Source organism: Lissotriton vulgaris, chromosome 1_1, assembly GCF_964263255.1.
Source record: "Lissotriton vulgaris chromosome 1_1, aLisVul1.2, whole genome shotgun sequence".
Lineage (NCBI taxonomy): Eukaryota > Metazoa > Chordata > Amphibia > Caudata > Salamandridae > Lissotriton > Lissotriton vulgaris.
Genome location: NC_141685.1, coordinates 8,462,472 through 8,481,554, shown reverse-complemented (window position 1 = coordinate 8,481,554; position 19,083 = coordinate 8,462,472). Strand labels below are relative to the sequence as shown.

Genomic DNA, 19,083 nt, shown 5'->3' with positions numbered 1-19,083 from the left:
TCTATCTGTATCAAGATAATGACTATAGTAAGATAGCCCGTATAAGAATTATAGTAACTTCAAGTCGATAAAATTCTATCAACACTCACCAATCGCCGGTTTCTTCAAATATCTCGACTACCTGGAATATATATGAGAGGAAACGGCTTTAATGTCTCATACCGTTCCAAAATTTAGTGTCTCAATAAGACCCCAGCCAACTTTGCTAGAAATTTACCTGTGTTCTGCTGATTAGCAACTATCCTAAATCGTCCGACCACGTCCAAGCATTGGCGTCTAGCGTGGGCGCCATCTTAAAGTGTCCTTAAATATACTGTTTAACGCGCGCCATCTTGTAATATGTTCATATTATTCCTACAAATCTATACACGCTGTTGCCCATGTAAACGGGCAAAATAAATGCCTATACTCAAATATCAAGCAACTTCGTATAATTTGAATATAAGGTGTATAAGCACGTTAACCGAACTAAGGTTCGAAATATCGGCGTCAAGCATGGGCGCCATCTTGGAATGGGCTAAAATGCGTTTGTGTATAAGCGCCATCTTTCAATATGTTCGTACCGTTTCTGAGAGTAAACACACGTTACTCTACATGTATAATATGGCATAATATGGATATATATTTTGGTTTTATTTTGTGATCTGTTTATTTAGGTATGCATTAATAGATTAGTACATTATCCCAGGATTTATGGTTGAGCACAGGGTCTAATGTGGAATTAGGAATTATTCTGGAAACCCGATCGAAATCGGACAATTGAATAGATATGATACTTAATTTCATGGAATTTGATTGATGCCAACGTGCTTGGATATCATATGCATTATTTACACTAGGATGCCTGTTATTGGATTAGTGATATGAGTTTAACCCATATATACATGTAGAGTAACGTGTGTTTACTCTCAGAAACGGTACGAACATATTGAAAGATGGCGCTTATACACAAACGCATTTTAGCCCATTCCAAGATGGCGCCCATGCTTGACGCCGATATTTCGAACCTTAGTTCGGTTAACGTGCTTATACACCTTATATTCAAATTATACGAAGTTGCTTGATATTTGAGTATAGGCATTTATTTTGCCCGTTTACATGGGCAACAGCGTGTATAGATTTGTAGGAATAATATGAACATATTACAAGATGGCGCGCGTTAAACAGTATATTTAAGGACACTTTAAGATGGCGCCCACGCTAGACGCCAATGCTTGGACGTGGTCGGACGATTTAGGATAGTTGCTAATCAGCAGAACACAGGTAAATTTCTAGCAAAGTTGGCTGGGGTCTTATTGAGACACTAAATTTTGGAACGGTATGAGACATTAAAGCCGTTTCCTCTCATATATATTCCAGGTAGTCGAGATATTTGAAGAAACCGGCGATTGGTGAGTGTTGATAGAATTTTATCGACTTGAAGTTACTATAATTCTTATACGGGCTATCTTACTATAGTCATTATCTTGATACAGATAGACGTATATTGACCAAGAGAAGAAGACGACCCTGTGCATATTATATTTTATACTTACCGTTGGTGAGTACATGTATTCTTATATTATTAATTGCAGGAGTAGATATAAGAATAGCGTTTTATAATTCGCTGACTTGACAGCAATGGATTTCTCTTGCTTGCATTAGAGGTGAACTGTATATTAGCAGTGTGGAAGATAAGGGGAACCTTGTGTACAAAACGACTTTGTAGAATAACTTTATTTAGACTTTTTATTTGGTTTAGGAGTATGCACTGAGTCAGATGCTTTTACTCACAGGATGGTTTAATAATTTATTTATGGTACATGGACCATAAATTGGGGAGTGACATGTGCTATCTCTATTGTTTAGAATACAGTGGATAAGTGAAGTCTAAACGACAACATATTAGAACACACCAGACGATATTTACTGGGTGAGTGTTGTAGGATACACGTTTGTATCAATTCTACCCAGCAATATAAACTTGGATTGTAATACGATTACTTTTGACTTCGGTGGAAATTATAGGTGAATGGAGAGATAGACACTGTTGGCATATTGCTGGATGAATTGTGAGGAGAATTTTGAAGGTAAACCCAATTTATTAATAACATAGGGGGTGAACGTTTAATTTTAGTTGGCATATCATTTCTGTTTGGATTCATTAGTGGGATATACAGTTGCTTTTTGATATGAGTGATAACACCTAAGATATATATTATTTGATACGCCTCTGTTTTTTCAGATTGATTGATTTGATTTACGTTATGAGGACCATATAAGAAAGAGAGATTACGGAAAGATACAGAGGTGATAAGTTACCCCTACCTTGCTTATATATCTTGGTGGCAGGGTTCTTTTTCTTTTTATCTTACACAGGGTGGTTATTAGAACTGGAATGGTTTCCTGATAATTCATTTTCTCACTTCAAACTCTTCACTCTGCAGGCCTTTATCTTACTAGATGGTGGTTGGTACTATCCCACATCTAACTTTAGTTACAGGAAAAATATTTACACTGACTATAGGAAATGTTTTGTTTGATTACAGCCCTGAAGAAGTCGAGGTATAATGTATGCACGACGAAACACGTGTTGGCAGGTGTAATCAACTTTGAAATAAATTACAAGGACTTCATATACAGAAAGTGGACTCTTCTTTGCATTGACCTTGGAGACTATATTTATTTGATCCGACTCCTGAGGATTGGAGTTGCTTGCCATATATACGTTGGAACTATTGAACTGTGGGTGTGCTCAGAGGATATTGTTCTCAGTGTTGCTTCACACGAAGCCAAGTTGATGTTGGATACGCATCATTCCTCTTGAAGCACCTTTTGATTAGTGCCAATAATTATAATTTAGTACCCTGAAGTTAAGGTAGTGCGCCCATAATAGGTTGGTATCCCCCACTAAACTGAACCCCTCAAGATCTGGTCTATGGCAACGGAGGACTTCAAGGCACAACAACGTCTGTAAATGCAAGAACACGGGTTAGTAGTGCTCTGAGGATAAGGGATACAAGCAAACATATACAAGATATAAACAAGGGATTCACTTACGGTTGATAACCGCTTGATTTGTCCCCAAAGTCGGGAAATGACGAGGACTCGGATTCAAGCTGTAAACGGGTTCTGTTTAAGTCACAGTTAGCTACACAAACGGTGTAGAAAGGTGATTTCCCTTTCGAGTAGTTATAGTCACTATCGAAAAGGATATCGTTCGGAAGAGAGAGGTGATGAGAGATATACCAGACAATACTCGTTGGCATCAAATACCTACTCTCAGAAAGCACGGCCGTGCTAAATAATAAGGAGACCAGATCTCTACTTACTAGAATATCCAAAGTATATCGGCGTCCAAAGCGGGAAAGAAAGCGTCCGCGCACCCGTTGCTCTCGGCGTCCAAACCGGGAAGGCAAGCGTCCGCGCACCCTTTGCTCTCGGCGTCCAAAGCGGGAAGGCAAGCGTCCGCGCATTCACAGTTCTCAGAAGGCTAGGTCCATACACGATCAGGTAACCGGAAGGATTGACAAGCAACTTGGAATTGTGACGGAAATGTTTTTATACTCTCTCAGGGGGCGGAGACTGTTTCGTCTCGCCCCGGAGCTTTCTGGGAGATGTAGTGCTGCCGCGATATTTCCTTACTCGAGCTTTCCAGCTCGTCACAATCACGACAGAACCCCCTCTCGAGGATCGCCGCCCCGGCGGTCGACCCGGCTTCCCTGGATACAGCTGATGAAATTGAGAGACTAAGTCGGGGCAGTGCAAATTCTGCTCGGGTTCCCATGTCCTCTCCTCTACCCCAAATCCCTTCCAGCCCACCAGATACTGTACCCTACCCCTATGGATCCGGGAATCCAACAACTCTTCCACCTCATACTCCTCCAGTCCTTCTACCAATACTGGTGCAGGATGGACGGGCAATCTAGTGTCCAGATGACAGGGTAGGAGTAGAGAGACGTGAAATACCGGATGAATTCTCCAGTTCTGGGGAATGGATAGCTTTAAGGCCACAGGGTTGATGACCTCCTCAACACTATAGGGACCTATATATCTAGGTTTGAGTTTGTTAATTCCCCGGAGATGAATGTTTTTTGTGGAAAGCCATACCTTATCCCCCACCTGGTAGACCGGTTCTGGAGTGCGTTTCTTGTCGGCATAACGCTTCTGTGTCGCTTGAGCTTCAGCCAAGTGATGTTTTGCGTCTATTTGAATGGCCTGGAGATGAGCATGATGTTCCTGGATACTGGGTAGATTGGTCGTAACAGGCCATTCGAAGGGGAGAATGTTAGGATGGTACCCAAGCAGACAAAAGAAGGGAGAACATCCTAGTGTAGTGTGGTCAGAGTTATTGTAGGTGAATTCTGCTAACCACAAGAGGGTGACCCAATCCGTTGAGTTCTGCAATGTAAAGCAACGTAGATATTGTTCGAGGGTGTGGTTGAGCCTCTCTGTTTTGCCATCTGTCTGAGGGTGGTAACTCGTGGAGAGCCTTGCATCTATGGCCAAGGAATCGCAAAGGGCCTTCCAAAAACGTGAAGTAAACTGAGACCCTCTGTCGGTGATGAATACTCTGGGGATGCCATGGGCTCTGATGAGGTGCTGCAATATAATCATGGCTAGTTCGGCTGAAGTAGGCAGACCCTCTAGCGGTACAAAGTGTCCCATTTTAGTCAAGTGATCGACTATCACCAGTACCATAGTTTTTCCCTGACATAAAGGCATCTCGACTATAAAATCCATTGAGACCGTATGCCAGGGTGCAGGAGGAATGGGAATGGAGCGTAACATCCCCGAAGGTTTGTTGTGTTTTGCTTTTCCTTGAGTGCATACTGAACAGTTCCGTATGTATTTCTTAACATCGTTTCGTAAGGTCGGCCACCAAAATGAACGTTCTATGGTAGCTATAGTTTTATACACTCCCCAATGTCCCCCCAACACAGAGTCATGTGCCCAATTGAGTACCTGCATTTGCAACCCAGGGTCCGGCACATATAAGGCATGTCGGTAGTACAGGAGGTCGTCTTTTTGTGTTCTCATTTGAGGATCTTCCGTTAACCAAGCCTGGACATCGATCTCTGTTACTGCTACTCTGGTATCCTCGAGGAAATCACTGGATGTGAGCAAGGCGATGGTGTTTTCAGGGAAGAATTTCTCAGGAAGGATGGTTGTTGGTTCCACAGGAATGTCTGAAAGGGGTTCTTGCGTGTCTTGATTCCTTGAGAGGGCATCGGCTTTTCCGTTTTGTGGGCCTGGCCGATATTTAATGACGAAATCATAATCTGAGAAGAATAGAGTCCATCTCAACTGCCTGGGGGTCAGCGCTTTTGCAGTCTTTAAGAACAGTAAGTTCCGATGGTCCGTGTAGATCTCGATGGTATGTCGTGCCCCCAGTAGGTAATGTCTCCATTCCTCACACCCTCTCTTAATTGCCAGCAACTCTTTGTCAGTGATCGAATAGTTGATTTCGCTTGGACTGAGTTTTTTGGAGTAGAATGCCACTGGATGGATTTGTCCCGTTTCCGGGTGGCGTTGCGAAAGTACCCCTCCCAATGCGTACTGCGAAGCATCTGTTTCCAAGATGAAAGGAAGTTGTGCATCTGGATGTCTCAAGATAGGGGCCTTGGTAAAGCTATCTTTTAGACTGCAGAAGGAGTGTTCTGCCTCCTCTCCCCACTTGAAGGGAACGTTTTTCTTTAACAGATGGGAAATGGGGTGGATGATTTTAGAAAAGTCTTTGATAAAACGCCGGTAATAATTTGCAAAACCAAGGAAGCTTTGCACCGACTTCACGTCTTGAGGAGTTTTCCAACTTGTGATGGCTTCCACCTTTCCACTCTCCATCTGAAACCCATTGGCGTTTATCACATACCCCAAAAATGAGACCTCTGTGGCATGGAAGAGGCATTTTTCTAGTTTTGCAAACAACTGGTGTTGGTGTAGACGACTCAACACTTCTTTAACATGGTGTTCGTGTTCCTGGAGAGTACTGGAATATACCAGGATATCGTCTATGTATACCATGCATATGGTATCCAGTAGGCCCCTGAGCACCTCGTCCATAAAGAATTGGAAGGCCGCAGGAGCGTTGCATAACCCGAAGGGCATTACATTGTACTCAAATAGGCCGAACTTCGTACGGAACGCGGTCTTCCATTCATCCCCCTTTTTCACTCTCACCAGATGGTAGGCCCCTCTCAGATCTAATTTGGTGAAGTAACGAGCTCCCTTGATTTGGTCCATCATAACAGGAATCAGAGGAAGGGGATATCTATTTTTCACTGTGATGTTGTTCAGTGCTCGGTAGTCGATGCAGGGACGTAATTCTGCGCAGTCTTTCTTCGGGATGAAGAAGAGGGGAGACGAAGCAGGGGAAGTGGAATGACTGATAAATCCCGTAGCAAGATTCTCCTCAATGTAGTTCTGTAAAAAGAGGTTCTCATGTTCCGTCAGGGCATACACCCTGCTACAAGGAATAGAGGCACCGGGGAGGAGTTCGATGCAACAATCATATACCCTATGCGGGGGCAACCCGGTGGCCTTGTGTTTGTCGAACAGAGAACGATATTCGTTATATATTTCTGGTAGTTTTGTCGTACTGCAGAGAGGTGTTTCTGAGCAAGCCACAGCCAAGTGTCGAAGACTGGGTCGTTCTTCATGGTCTTCTTCTTCGACAGGGTTATAGCAATTTTCCAAGCAATAGGGGGAGTTTAAGGTGACGGTACGAGCTGACCAACACACTACTGGATCATGTAACGTAAGCCAGGGCATGCCTAGGATCATACGAAACTGAGGAGCGGCTATCAAATCGAATTGTATAAACTCCATATGTTCTCCGTGCTGCATTCTCAAAGGGCGCGTATGTTTAACCACCGGCCCGGAAGACAAAATGGATCCATCCACGGCCTTTACTTGTTCAGGTTCTGTCTTCTCTTCCCATGGTATCCCCAAGGAATCGGCGTACTCAATATCCATGTAGTTTCCTGTGGCCCCCGAATCCAACAATGCATCCATCCGAGTGTAGTTATCTCGGGTAGTCCACAGAGAGATAGGCAAATTCATGTGTGCCACAGCAGGCATCATCGTATTGGCGAGTAAGTTGGAGATCCTTGTTGGTTGTTGGTCCATCCCAGAGATCTCAGTCGGGGTTGGACGTTCTAGTTTTCCGCCGTCTCACGGGATCCAAGGGCTGCAGTAGTCTTTGGTCCCGGGGTTTTGTCCGTAAGTGGGGTCCGGGCTCGACATTCTCGTACAAAATGGCCCCCTTTCCCACAATACATACATAGTTTCATCTTTCTCCGTCGCTCTCTTTCCTCAGACGTCAGAGGACCTCGAATACCCCCAATCTGCATGGGTTCCACGTTATCGGAGCTTTTGGGGTGATCTTCGGAGGGGAGCTTGAATCTCGGATACCATCCGCGTCCATCACCTCTGTTTCGATCTCCTTTCCTCTCCAGGAGCCGATGGTCCAATTGTACAGTGAGGTCGATGAGTTCCTCGCATGTAGCGGGTAATTGGACTACCTGTGACAGGACATCTTTCAGTTCGCTCCGAAGGCCCTGGTAGAACAACGAGGTCCTTTTTTCTTGTGGCCAGTCAGTTTCGGCTAAGAGTCGATTAAATGAGGTGATGTACGCCAGTAAATCTTGTGACCCTTGTCGCAACGTCAGGAGTTCCTTGTCTAGCGACAACATATGCGTCTTGCGATCGAAGAGTTTCCTTAAGGCTGTACAAAAGTCTGGGAATCGATGTAGAACGGGATCGTTCTTTTCCATCAACGGAATAGTCCAGCTCGTCGCATTCCCTCCCATATAAGACATCATAAATGCGGTCTTTGCGGCATCATCTTGAAACACGGCAGGTTTGCATAAGAAGTGGAGACGACACTGGTTTAAAAAGGTCTCAAACTTCTTAGGATCTCCGTAAAACCTCTCTGGGGCAGCCAAAGGTATTCCTGTATTCTGGATGACGTGCACTGTAGGAGTGTGGTCTGTGGAGGATGAAGGTACGGCATTGGGATTAAAGAACCCCCCCCTGAAGCTATTGGGGTCGATGGCTGGGATAGGGTTTGTCCAGGAGGAGGAAGCGTAGCTTCTCTAATATAGGACCCACCCCCGGATTTCTGCGGGACATACCAGCGACTTCTCTACGCTTGGTATTCATGTCTTTTCTGAGCTCTTGATTTTCCAGTCGGGAAGCATGTACTTCTTGTTGGAGTACACTAAATCCCTCAAGCAACGAGGTCAAGGCAGCATTAGTATCCATGGCCCAGGCTGGTCTCTTTCCTTGGGCTTGTCAATCAGTCAAGGTTAGTGGCAGATAAACAACACAAGAGAAGAAAACACAAGCCACTAACCTTTAGGGGTCTAGCCAGCAGGGACCACGGAGAGAAGATAGTCTTCCCTATACCCGATAACACTGACCCTCTCCGGTGGAGGTACGCACCGGAGACAGGTAGTCCTCCAGGTAAAGGGAAGGGTAGTTGCGCCGGGAAGGTTGTTGTGAAGACACCCCTCAAGATCTGGTCTATGGCAACGGAGGACTTCAAGGCACAACAACGTCTGTAAATGCAAGAACACGGGTTAGTAGTGCTCTGAGGATAAGGGATACAAGCAAACATATACAAGATATAAACAAGGGATTCACTTACGGTTGATAACCGCTTGATTTGTCCCCAAAGTCGGGAAATGACGAGGACTCGGATTCAAGCTGTAAACGGGTTCTGTTTAAGTCACAGTTAGCTACACAAATGGTGTAGAAAGGTGATTTCCCTTTCGAGTAGTTATAGTCACTATCGAAAAGGATATCGTTCGGAAGAGAGAGATGATGAGAGATATACCAGACAATACTCGTTGGCATCAAATACCTACTCTCAGAAAGCACGGCCGTGCTAAATAATAAGGAGACCAGATCTCTACTTACTAGAATATCCAAAGTATATCGGCGTCCAAAGCGGGAAAGAAAGCGTCCGCGCACCCGTTGCTCTCGGCGTCCAAAGCGGGAAGGCAAGCGTCCGCGCACCCTTTGCTCTCGGCGTCCAAAGCGGGAAGGCAAGCGTCCGCGCATTCACAGTTCTCAGAAGGCTAGGTCCATACACGATCAGGTAACCGGAAGGATTGACAAGCAACTTGGAATTGTGACGGAAATGTTTTTATACTCTCTCAGGGGGCGGAGACTGTTTCGTCTCGCCCCGGAGCTTTCTGGGAGATGTAGTGCTGCCGCGATATTTCCTTACTCGAGCTTTCCAGCTCGTCACAATCACGACACTTGACAAAATGTGCAAGGCAGTCAATGTTATGTATACGATGTTGATTCAAACACCCAAAATTAGTCTACCAGAATGTTTGAAGGTTGTTTTTGTTCTGATTTTAGATGGAAACAAGTGCCAAGATATACGGTGAAGAGATAGCACCGTTTCCGCGTCACGTGACCATAGCACGTGACGATGGGGTCGTAGTGTCTACCTCCAAACTTTAAAGGAGCCATGTGATATTGCCAAAAACGGTGCGTTTAACTTTATTGACAAAATATACAAAGCAAACAATGTTTTTTGTACGATGTTAATTCAATCACCTAAATCAGTCTAACAGAATGTTTGAAGGTTGTTCTTATTCTGATGTTAAATGGAAACGAGTGCCATAGAGTACGGTGAAGTCAGTACCATCCATAAGAATTGGTTGTATTATACCAATACTAATTGAAAAGAGGGGTATGGAATTTCCTTATCACATCAGGATTAGTAAGCCCAGATCTGTTCGCAAAGGGCAGTATAATAGTTTAGTATGACCAAAAAGGGGGGACTTTATTGGCTAAAATGGAATACCATGGCTTTGTACTTTAGTCAATTGTCTAGCTAGTAGACTTGGCTGTTTGATTAGACCAATGGTCAGAGTAAACTGGTGTCGTGGACAGAAGGGTTTCACAGAACCAATGTCAAATGGGGTTCGCAGAACTAGTGTCAGTATGAAAACTGACAGGAGGGTATGAGTTGATATAAGCCCTCTTGTCGGATGGGAACATATTGGCAGACAAAAAGCAATGGGCACAGATACTGCCATTATGCAGAAAAGAAGTCTTGTAAATGGTCTATGGCAGTGTATGTCTGTTTCTAGCCGAATGATGGATCGGAAGTGTTAACGTCTCAATACAGAGCCCCATGGGATTTCATCGTTCAATCCTATGCGATGACTTGACAGAAGATGGATCCATCGCTGTTCCTTCTCAAACAAGATTTTTTCATCTCCCACAACATGTTCAGGAATCATACGGATCAAACCCGCTTTGCTGCACTTACAGCTGCTTAATGACCCAAATGGAGATTTTTGAGCACTGCAAGCTTTTTTCTCGCTGCTGTGAGACTTAGGAAAATACGGCACCCTATGTTATCATTCACAAAGCTTATATTATTAATCTTTTAATACTTGCCGTAAATTATTTTATCGCAACGATGCACTGTTTTAATTGTTTTATCTACAGCCAAGATGTTTATGTAACCTCATGTACTCTGATTTATAGCCTTCAATATTGTCTTATGTCGCCCTTATTTTTGATGATTCGGTTATGACATTTTACTGAGTGTCGCATGTGGTTTAAGTATCGTTTTGTGATTTAAGTGTGGTACTTTTATGGTTTTTATTAACCAAATAAAGTGGTTTGATTGATTGACCGGTGACATTCCTACCCTTCCTCAGTCTGAGTCCGCACTCACCGAAGCCAGGAAGAAGGGCAACGACACTCAGGACCAGAAGAAGGCGAACACTCTTCACCCGCATCCTGGCGGCTCTGGAAGAAGAAGGAAGAGACGAGTTTACTCTGGACTGACCGGGTTCATTCTCCATCTCTCAGTCACCCAGGACATTTTAACGACAACAAACACCAGAGTAAATTAAAAATGAAGAATGGGCTGGACATTGAGGAACAAAAATATACATCTCACTCTTCTGACTTTAGATCTGGATGATCTTCTGTGGAGCAGCATTGAAGGTAAAGCGGCAAAACTCAGAAACGAGAAGCATTAAAAGGAGATGGGAAGCGTCAGTCCTCCAATCCCAAGCGCTTATTACAGAAAATTGGTTATTAGTTGGGAAGGACATGAGGCCTTGACTGGTAATAAGTCCACATGTGTTTCTTTACTGGGAACCAAGTAACTCACAGCAGCACTTGACTCTCAGGGCAGCCAATCAGAGCAGTGCAAGGACTGCTCAAGGGGGAGGTGTGGGCTCATAATCTCAATTCGCTGGCAGCCAACAATATCACAAACATGCCACTGATACTGTGGATCGAGATTTCATTGGACGCTGAACCTACAATAACAATACTCCCATATTTACCTCATGCAATATCACAACATGAAGAATGTTTAAATGGGGCAGGCCTACTGCCTTTAACAGGGTGTCACCATATTAGTAAAACTAGACACGACATGTTTTGAAATCTCACCACCAATAAAATCAATATGGACAGCGACCATATTCAAATGGCTTCATTATAAAGGTAACCATTGCAGTGTCAATACAACAAATGTCAATAAAACTTGTTCTCACTGCAGGTTGTGATGGATGGCCTTGTATGAAATGCTAAATATATTTTTATTTAAAAAAAATCTTTATTTCGGCAAAATAGCCATAAAAGACACATGAATATACATACACAAAACAAAAGAATTTGAATTCCAATTAACAATTCATAAAGAACATGCATAAGCATTTTCCTTAAAAAGGGTCACCAATCAAAAATAGTTCATTTAACACGATTCAGTTTAGCAACAGAAATGCACTACAGGGTATACCTCTTTGGAGAATCTGGCACAATTTCTCAAAGCATTTGACCCAATTTTTTTTGAATAAAGAAAACTGAAGTTAAAAATCTGCTAATACTGAACACAATGAACTGGTCAGTATTCGTTTTAACAATCCTATATGCAATATGACAACTTCTAGTTCCTAGGAGAGCACACATAGGTTTTAACCATTTTTTCCGTGCTTTTGTATAAGCATTGCATACAAAGAGCATGTGAATTTCATTCTCCAAACAGGAGGCAGAGCACATAGGACATATTCTGTTATTATCAGTTGTACATTCAGCATTTTTCTTTGACCATCGTTCAAGGTTAGAAGTTAACATAAGAGTCCCGTATCTGAATTTCAGGTAAAGGGTCTTGGCCACAGAAGGCTCAATTTCGTCCAGAAATGTTTCAAAACAAGGTTCAACTTTAAACAATAGGAATTCTTTAGTTAAAGTGCCAGTTCTACTCTCGTGTACAACCTTGTTATACATATAGGACCAAAAGGCTCTCTTCACCATGGTTTTTGCAGATGGTGGCAGGTTCTCAGGGTGTTCCCATAAAGAATGCAACCCCAGCAATCTAAACCATTTTTGTATGTGCCCATACCATGGGATGGAATTAAAAGTGTCGAGGTTTAGTACCTCTTGAAGACAGTTCCTATAGTCCAACAATTCTGGGGTGGACCAAACTCTAATCCAGAACATCAAGGGTCTTAGAATTGTAAAATGATCAGTTCGTTTAAAATTTAGGTCAAATTGGAGGGTGGTTAGGGGGGTGCTAGTAGGAACCCTTACAATAGATCTCATAAATTTATTATCCAATCCTTGGAAACACTCTCTGGCCCAGGGACCCCATATTTCAGCCCCGTATAGAGTGGCAGATTGGATTTTAAATTTGAAGAGTTCAAGAGCAGGTCTTACACTCTTACTTATGCTAGCATTCAATTTACTCATTATGGGTTTGACATTTTGAGCATATACCACCCTACTCTTCTCAAGTTGGGCCTTCCATGTTAACTTTGAGTCAATTACCACCCCCAAGTAAGAAAAGTTATCAACGACCCCAAGAGTTTGTCCATTTAGAGTCAAAATCCCTCTATCTGGTCTGCTAGGGTTTAATGCCATACATTTAGTTTTGTTAGTGTTTATTTCCAGGCCTTTTTTTCACAGTAACCACTAAATGAGTTTAAGAGTATCTGGAGGCCCCTCTTGGTCTGAGATATAAGGATGGTATCATCCGCGAAGAGCAACGCAGGTACTCTCTCTCCATTCAGCTGAGGTGAATCGTTGTTACAGGCATTTAAATGTTCAGGAACATCATTAACAAATATAGAAAATAGAGTGGGGGCCAGGACACATCCCTGACGAACGCCGCGCTCGATTGGAATATCGCGAGACAGTTCGCCATTTGGTCCCCATCTAATGTTGGCGTGGTTTCTAGCATGTAACTCAATTATCTGGCTTAACAGGCACCCTGGCATCCCGGCTTTGTTTAAGGAACTCCAGAGCAGTTTTCTAGGAACAAGATCAAATGCAGCTCTAAGGTCAACAAAGGCTACATACAAATGACCCTTCCTAATATGTACGTACTTCCAGTAAATACAACAGAATCTGAAGACCTGGTCTAGTGTACTGGTCTTAGACCTAAAGCCTGCCTGAAATTTAGTAAATATTTTTGACTCCTCCAGCCAGTCGTTCATTCTAAATAATAAATGCTTGGCATAGAGTTTCTGCAGGGTGTCCATTAAGCTAATGGGTCTATAATTAGAGGGATCAGATTTACTACACTTTTTAAAAATTAGTACAACTTCTGCTGCACGCCAGCTTTCAGGAAACGAACAATCAGTAGACAAAACATTAAATAAACAATTGATATAAGGAGCCCAAACTTCGATTGCATGTTTGTAAAGGTCGCCAGGTATTTTATCCGGACCGGGGGCTTTACTGCTTTTTAGATCGTTAATTGCCTTCGTTGTTTCTTCCAAGGTAAAATCAAGGCATTCAGGAGGGGGGGGTAACCAAGTGTCCCCAACAGCAGCACTGTCATATTGTTTGTACAGGGATGTGAAGTGGTTTACCCATGTTAGTTCATCCAAAAAAGTGTCCTTAACTGCTCTTCCTGCATGCCCCCCATTAGCAACCAACCTCCAAAAGCCTACATTGTCGTTTGTTTTGGCAGCAGCCAGCATATCTGCCCAGAGAAGCTCTTCCCAGGCTTTTTTGGAATCCTTTAGGACGTGCTTGTATTCTTCCCTTGCGAGTTTGACATCCAATTTAGAGCCCTCTTTGATTGCAGTTAGAAGACTCCTTTTGGCCATCTTACACAAGCGATTAAACCAAAGCTTCCCATGACAACCCATCCTTATATTTTGCTGATTCTTCTTTGGCATTTTAGACATGTGAATCTTGAGCTTGTCAAAGAAGGATTTGTGCAATTCAACAAAATGTGCATAGTTCTCAGATAGGAGAGGAAAGCCAGCTATGGGGCCAAAGGTTGAATCAAAGAGAGAATAAACAGCTGCAAGGGTTGTGCCATCTGATAGTAGATGCGGCCATTTTAGAGCACGTCTATTATTATTAATGTGAACAGATTCGCATGGTGCATCTGCAACTTCAGTGGGCATTGAGTCACTAAACATATGTGCTTCAATATGGAGTTCCAGGGGAAAATGATCACTCTCAACCCTGTTCGATACTCTAAAGTCCATCATAAAGTGCCAAATGCTTAATGATACAAGAATAAAATCAAGCCTACTTTCAGACTTTACAAAGGTTGGTTGTTTGGATAGGTCAGAAGGAAGGCGGCCATTGCAAGCTCGTAAACCGTGTTCAACTGTTAGCCTTAGAAGTTGGACTGCTAACGTAGTGCACTTGACGTGTATGGCAGTCTCGAGCTGGGGGATGTTATAGGCATGGTCTTCATCCTCGAGGGCCTCAGTAATGCCAAGGATCGGTTCAAAATTACAATTCAAGTCACCCCCCAAAATTACTGGGACATCACCGACTACTGTTTTAAGGAAAGAATCCAAAATTTCCAGCGTGGGTGAAACTCTAAAGTGACCTATAGGTCTATTGTAAATATTAATAATATAATATTGATGCCCCATTGCAGTAGTGATCTTTAAGGCTAGGATATCAGGAGTTCCTGTATCTATGCTTTCAGCCTTTATAGTTAGTGTAATTTTAATCCAAATAATTAGACCCCCCGCTGGTCTTCCCCTCTCTGATTGAGTTGCCACTTTATCAAAAGTTTTAAAACCCATCCTATGTGGGGTTTCCATGGCACATGTTTCCTGCAAGAGGCAGATTTCACCAGAGTCAATATAATCCGCCCAGTCCGGGTCCTTCAAATTTTTTCCAACTCCAGCAATATTCCAAGATAAAAATTTCAGTTCAGGAATTAATAGTTTATCAGAAGGGTCACAGTTAATTGTAGGCACTACTAGGGATGGTGTGGGAGCAGTAGTAATTAAGTGTGTATTATTTATTTTGTTCTCAATATTGGATGCCACTGCCCCTATTGTACAAATAGGAATTTCACCATGACGTTCTGTCGGCATGCTAGCACATACTGAATTGCCTTCAGAACTAATTTGGTTATGTGGAATAGTTATTCCTGATCTATGGAGATCCTGCCCCACTCCCAATGCACAGTACAGATCATAGAGCATAGGAATACAGTTAGGCATAGTTTTCAGTCAGTCCACTGCGTCCAAACAGCTAAACCTATTGAATGTTGGGGCCCCAGACCACGCATTAAGCTCAGCTTGTCTGGCTGTATTTGGTGCGTAACCATGAAACAGATTAGGAGTGTTCCAACCAGGGCCATGCTTTGGAAATCTAGGAGGAGGGTAAAAAAAAGAGAGGGGTCTAGCTGTAATAGGGAATATGTCTCCATACGATTTCCATGCACAGATTTGTTCCGCACTATGCGGTTCCTCAAATGAGACAACTATACAGTCGCCCGGAACTGACTTAGTCATTTGCCCAACCCATGGCACCCTGCGTACCATCAGAATTTTGCTTCTCATGTGATTTGGAATCGGTTTGTTTGAATTTAACCAATAAATCACCTTGTTTTTTAAAGAAGCAAAGTTCTCTTCATTGTGATTTTGTAGTTCGGGGACACCAGTGAGGACTATAACAAATGGGCTAGCATCTGGTGGCAAGTCGATATATCCTCCCTGAAGTTATTTTTGGGATAAGCTGTCTGGTGGTTATATGAGTCAGTTCTATGCGCTTGGGACCTATCGTGCGTGGGTTTGTTAGAGCCCTGGTGGGGTCTGGTTGTCTCCACTGGCTTCTGGGGGACAGAAGATTTAGTGGCCAGAGGATTAGTTGTGGAGGCATTTGCTGGCTGTGGTTTTTTACTTTGAGCAGTCCCAGAAGGCTGAGATGCAGTTGTGTTTGCCGGTGGCCCATTCAAGACTGTGGAAGTAGGTGCTGTTTGGGTGGTAGCTTTCAAGTTAGAATTTTTATTTTTGGCTACTCCTTCTTTTTGTTTGAGGACGCTAAATGGGTTAGTATTTGGGGTAACATCCACTGGTAAAGTTTGAGCATGTATGGGCCCATCATTGCCATTAAGGCTTATGCTTGCTAATGTAATAACCCTCTTCTCTACTTCAAGTAATTGATTTTCAATACCAGCTAACCTGACCTCTAATGGCCTCAGCAATACTTTAAGCGTTTCCCACACTATTTTCAAAAATTCTTCCCTGTCCCCTTGTGTAAAATACCTAGATGTAGAGATATTCTCACCCTCTTCTATTAGTGTATCCATGCTTTGTACCGGGTTGGTCAGCCCTGCATTGTCCGTGCTACATTGGTTAATAGGGGGAGTAGGATCAGTCCCTGTAGTTGTGCTAATGGTTGGCTGTTCAAGACCCCCCGAGAGAGTTTGGTTTGATGCTACCTTGGCCTTCTTTCTAGCATAAACTGAAAGGTTTTTGCGTTTGCGTTTGGGTGGTGGTTTAACATTGTCACAAGTAACATTTGGGCCAGTTCCCCCCAGTACTTTGACCCCCTGGTTGGACTCAATAGAGGGTTCAGGGGGTAAGGTGTTTTCTGGAACTATGCTATCAGATACATCTTTGCTGCATACTTCTATGATATCAGCGGAAGCTGCCCCCTCATTAATAGAGTGTATTTCAGCCAAGGCGATTATGGGGACAGGACCAGTGGCGCGCTCTGGCGTTTTGGAGGTTGCAATATGACCCAAGGATGATTTCTTTGTCAGTGCCAGTTCTATTGACAACTTCCTAGCCGACTCCAGCTCTAAAGAGACTCTGTGCTGGAGCTTAGTAATCTCGTTATCAATAGACAAGCTGGTCCGTGTGATAAAGTCATCAAGTGTCCCAGTAACCTTTTTGCCGTTTTTTGTGGTTTTGCTTCGTGTGGCTCGAACAGACATGTTGAGGGATTGTAGTGTAGCCCTTAAAAAATTTAAATATAGACAAGTTTTACTACGTTTTGGATGATCCACAACCAAGGGGGATGGCCCGGTCCGGTCTTAATCGGTCTGTAACGGCCTGAAACGGCCCTGTCTTTGCCCGGGCTGCGTACCGCGCTGCGGGAGTGAGGTGAAATTTTGTAGGTGGTGGTTTGGGCGGGGGGGCGGGCCAGCAGGGAGAGCGGACCGGAAGCTCTTCCTTGGTCTCGCAGGGACTTCTGGGAAATGAAGTCCCTGCACGCTCGCAGCCCCGCTGGTGCCTCGCGCCCCTTACCGCCTTCCTGCTAACAACCTCTGGAATCCGCCCTCAAGGATGGTGGAAGTAGGGCTCCCCAGCGAAGCGGCACCCGCGGAGCGGGTGCGGCGAGTCGTCAGCTGGGAGCCTCGAATGCCGCCAAAAGTGCGCTGTGCAAGTAGAAGCCTTTCTCCTTCAAACTGTCTCCTCAGGTGAGTGACCCACGGTAGAGGGTTGCCGGTGCGCTTAAGAAGTCATTAGATGGGCGGGGGGGCGGGCCAGCAGGGAGAGCGGACCGGAAGCTCTTCCTTGGTCTCGCAGGGACTTCTGGGAAATGAAGTCCCTGCACGCTCGCAGCCCTGCTGGTGCCTCGCGCCCCTTACCGCCTTCCTGCTAACAACCTCTGGAATCCGCCCTCAAGGATGGTGGAAGTAGGGCTCCCCAGCGAAGCGGCACCCGCGGAGCGGGTGCGGCGAGTCGTCAGCTGGGAGCCTCGAATGCCGCCAAAAGTGCGCTGTGCAAGTAGAAGCCTTTCTCCTTCAAACTGTCTCCTCAGGTGAGTGATTATTGTTTGTCTGCATGAGCCTGCTGCTGGCTTGGCGTGGAGCGGCTCCTGGAGTCCAGGCCCATGAAGCCAGATGTCTTCCATTGTTTTCATCTACCTTACTTTAACCCATGAGCTTGACTACCATTTTTGTGAGTTAGTGCATGTCTGACATGATTGATATACTATGGTTGGAGAATTTCTAACCTTCATTGAATTTTCAGCTCTGCCATTGCTTGCAGTGGGTAAAGAGCATTTGCATGTCTGGACCCATTCTCAATGGGTAATAGTATCTTTGCAATCCTTTGCATGCAATGTAGCAATTTGTTTCTTCAAGGGCGAGGAAAGTGGTCTGGCAGAACAGTGTAACTTCTTCTTTATACTCCATGTCCCTCTCTATGCTGGACCAGCGGCAGTGGCCATTTTGTGTAGTCAGTGCATGTTGTTGCCTTAGGCTGCATGTATTCTTTCTTCTCCATGCCTCCTTTTTTTTGCTGCCCATGCATGTGGCCAGTGTGTGTGTTTGTCATAGGTAGTCATTAGTTCTTTGTTTTCCGTGGCTTCTTCTTTGCTGGTAATGCAGAGGTGGCCATTGTTTGCAGCCAGTGTGTGTGTTTGTCATAGGTAGTCATTAGTTCTTTGTTTTCTGTGGCTTCTTCTTTGATCGTCATGCAGAGGTGGCCATTGTTTGCAGCCAGTGTGTGTGTTTGTCATAGGTAGTCATTAGTTATTTGTTTTCCGTGGCTTCTTCTTTGATGGTCATGCAAAGGTGGCCATTGTTTGCAGCCAGTGTGTGTGTTTGTCATAGGTAGTCATTAGTTCTTTGTTTTCTGTGGCTTCTTCTTTGCTGGTCATGCAGAGGTGGCCATTGTTTGCAGCCAGTGTGTGTTTTTGTCATAGGTAGTCATTAGCTCTTTGTTTTTCGTGGCTTCTTCTTTGCTGGTCATGCAGAGGTGGCCATTGTTTGCAGCCAGTGTGTGTGTTTGTCATAGGTAGTCATTAGTTCTTTGTTTTCTGTGGCTTCTTCTTTGCTGGTTATGCAGAGGTGGCCATTGTTTGCAGCCAGTGTGTGTGTTTGTCATAGGTAGTCAT

At 44.0% G+C, this 19,083-nt stretch overlaps 1 protein-coding gene across 2 annotated transcripts in view; it reads right to left on the bottom strand.

Moving 5' to 3' along the window:
- The window catches only part of LOC147736947 (CD5 antigen-like), a 343,294-nt gene that overhangs the window by 267,019 nt on the left and 57,192 nt on the right, over positions 1 to 19,083 (bottom strand). For both annotated transcript variants that reach the window (XM_086953947.1, XM_086953957.1), the window contains exon 2: positions 10,688 to 10,761. In XM_086953947.1, the coding sequence (XP_086810073.1) occupies positions 10,688 to 10,751 (64 nt within the window). In that variant the 5' untranslated portion in view covers positions 10,752 to 10,761. The remainder of the gene's footprint in view (positions 1 to 10,687; positions 10,762 to 19,083) is intronic.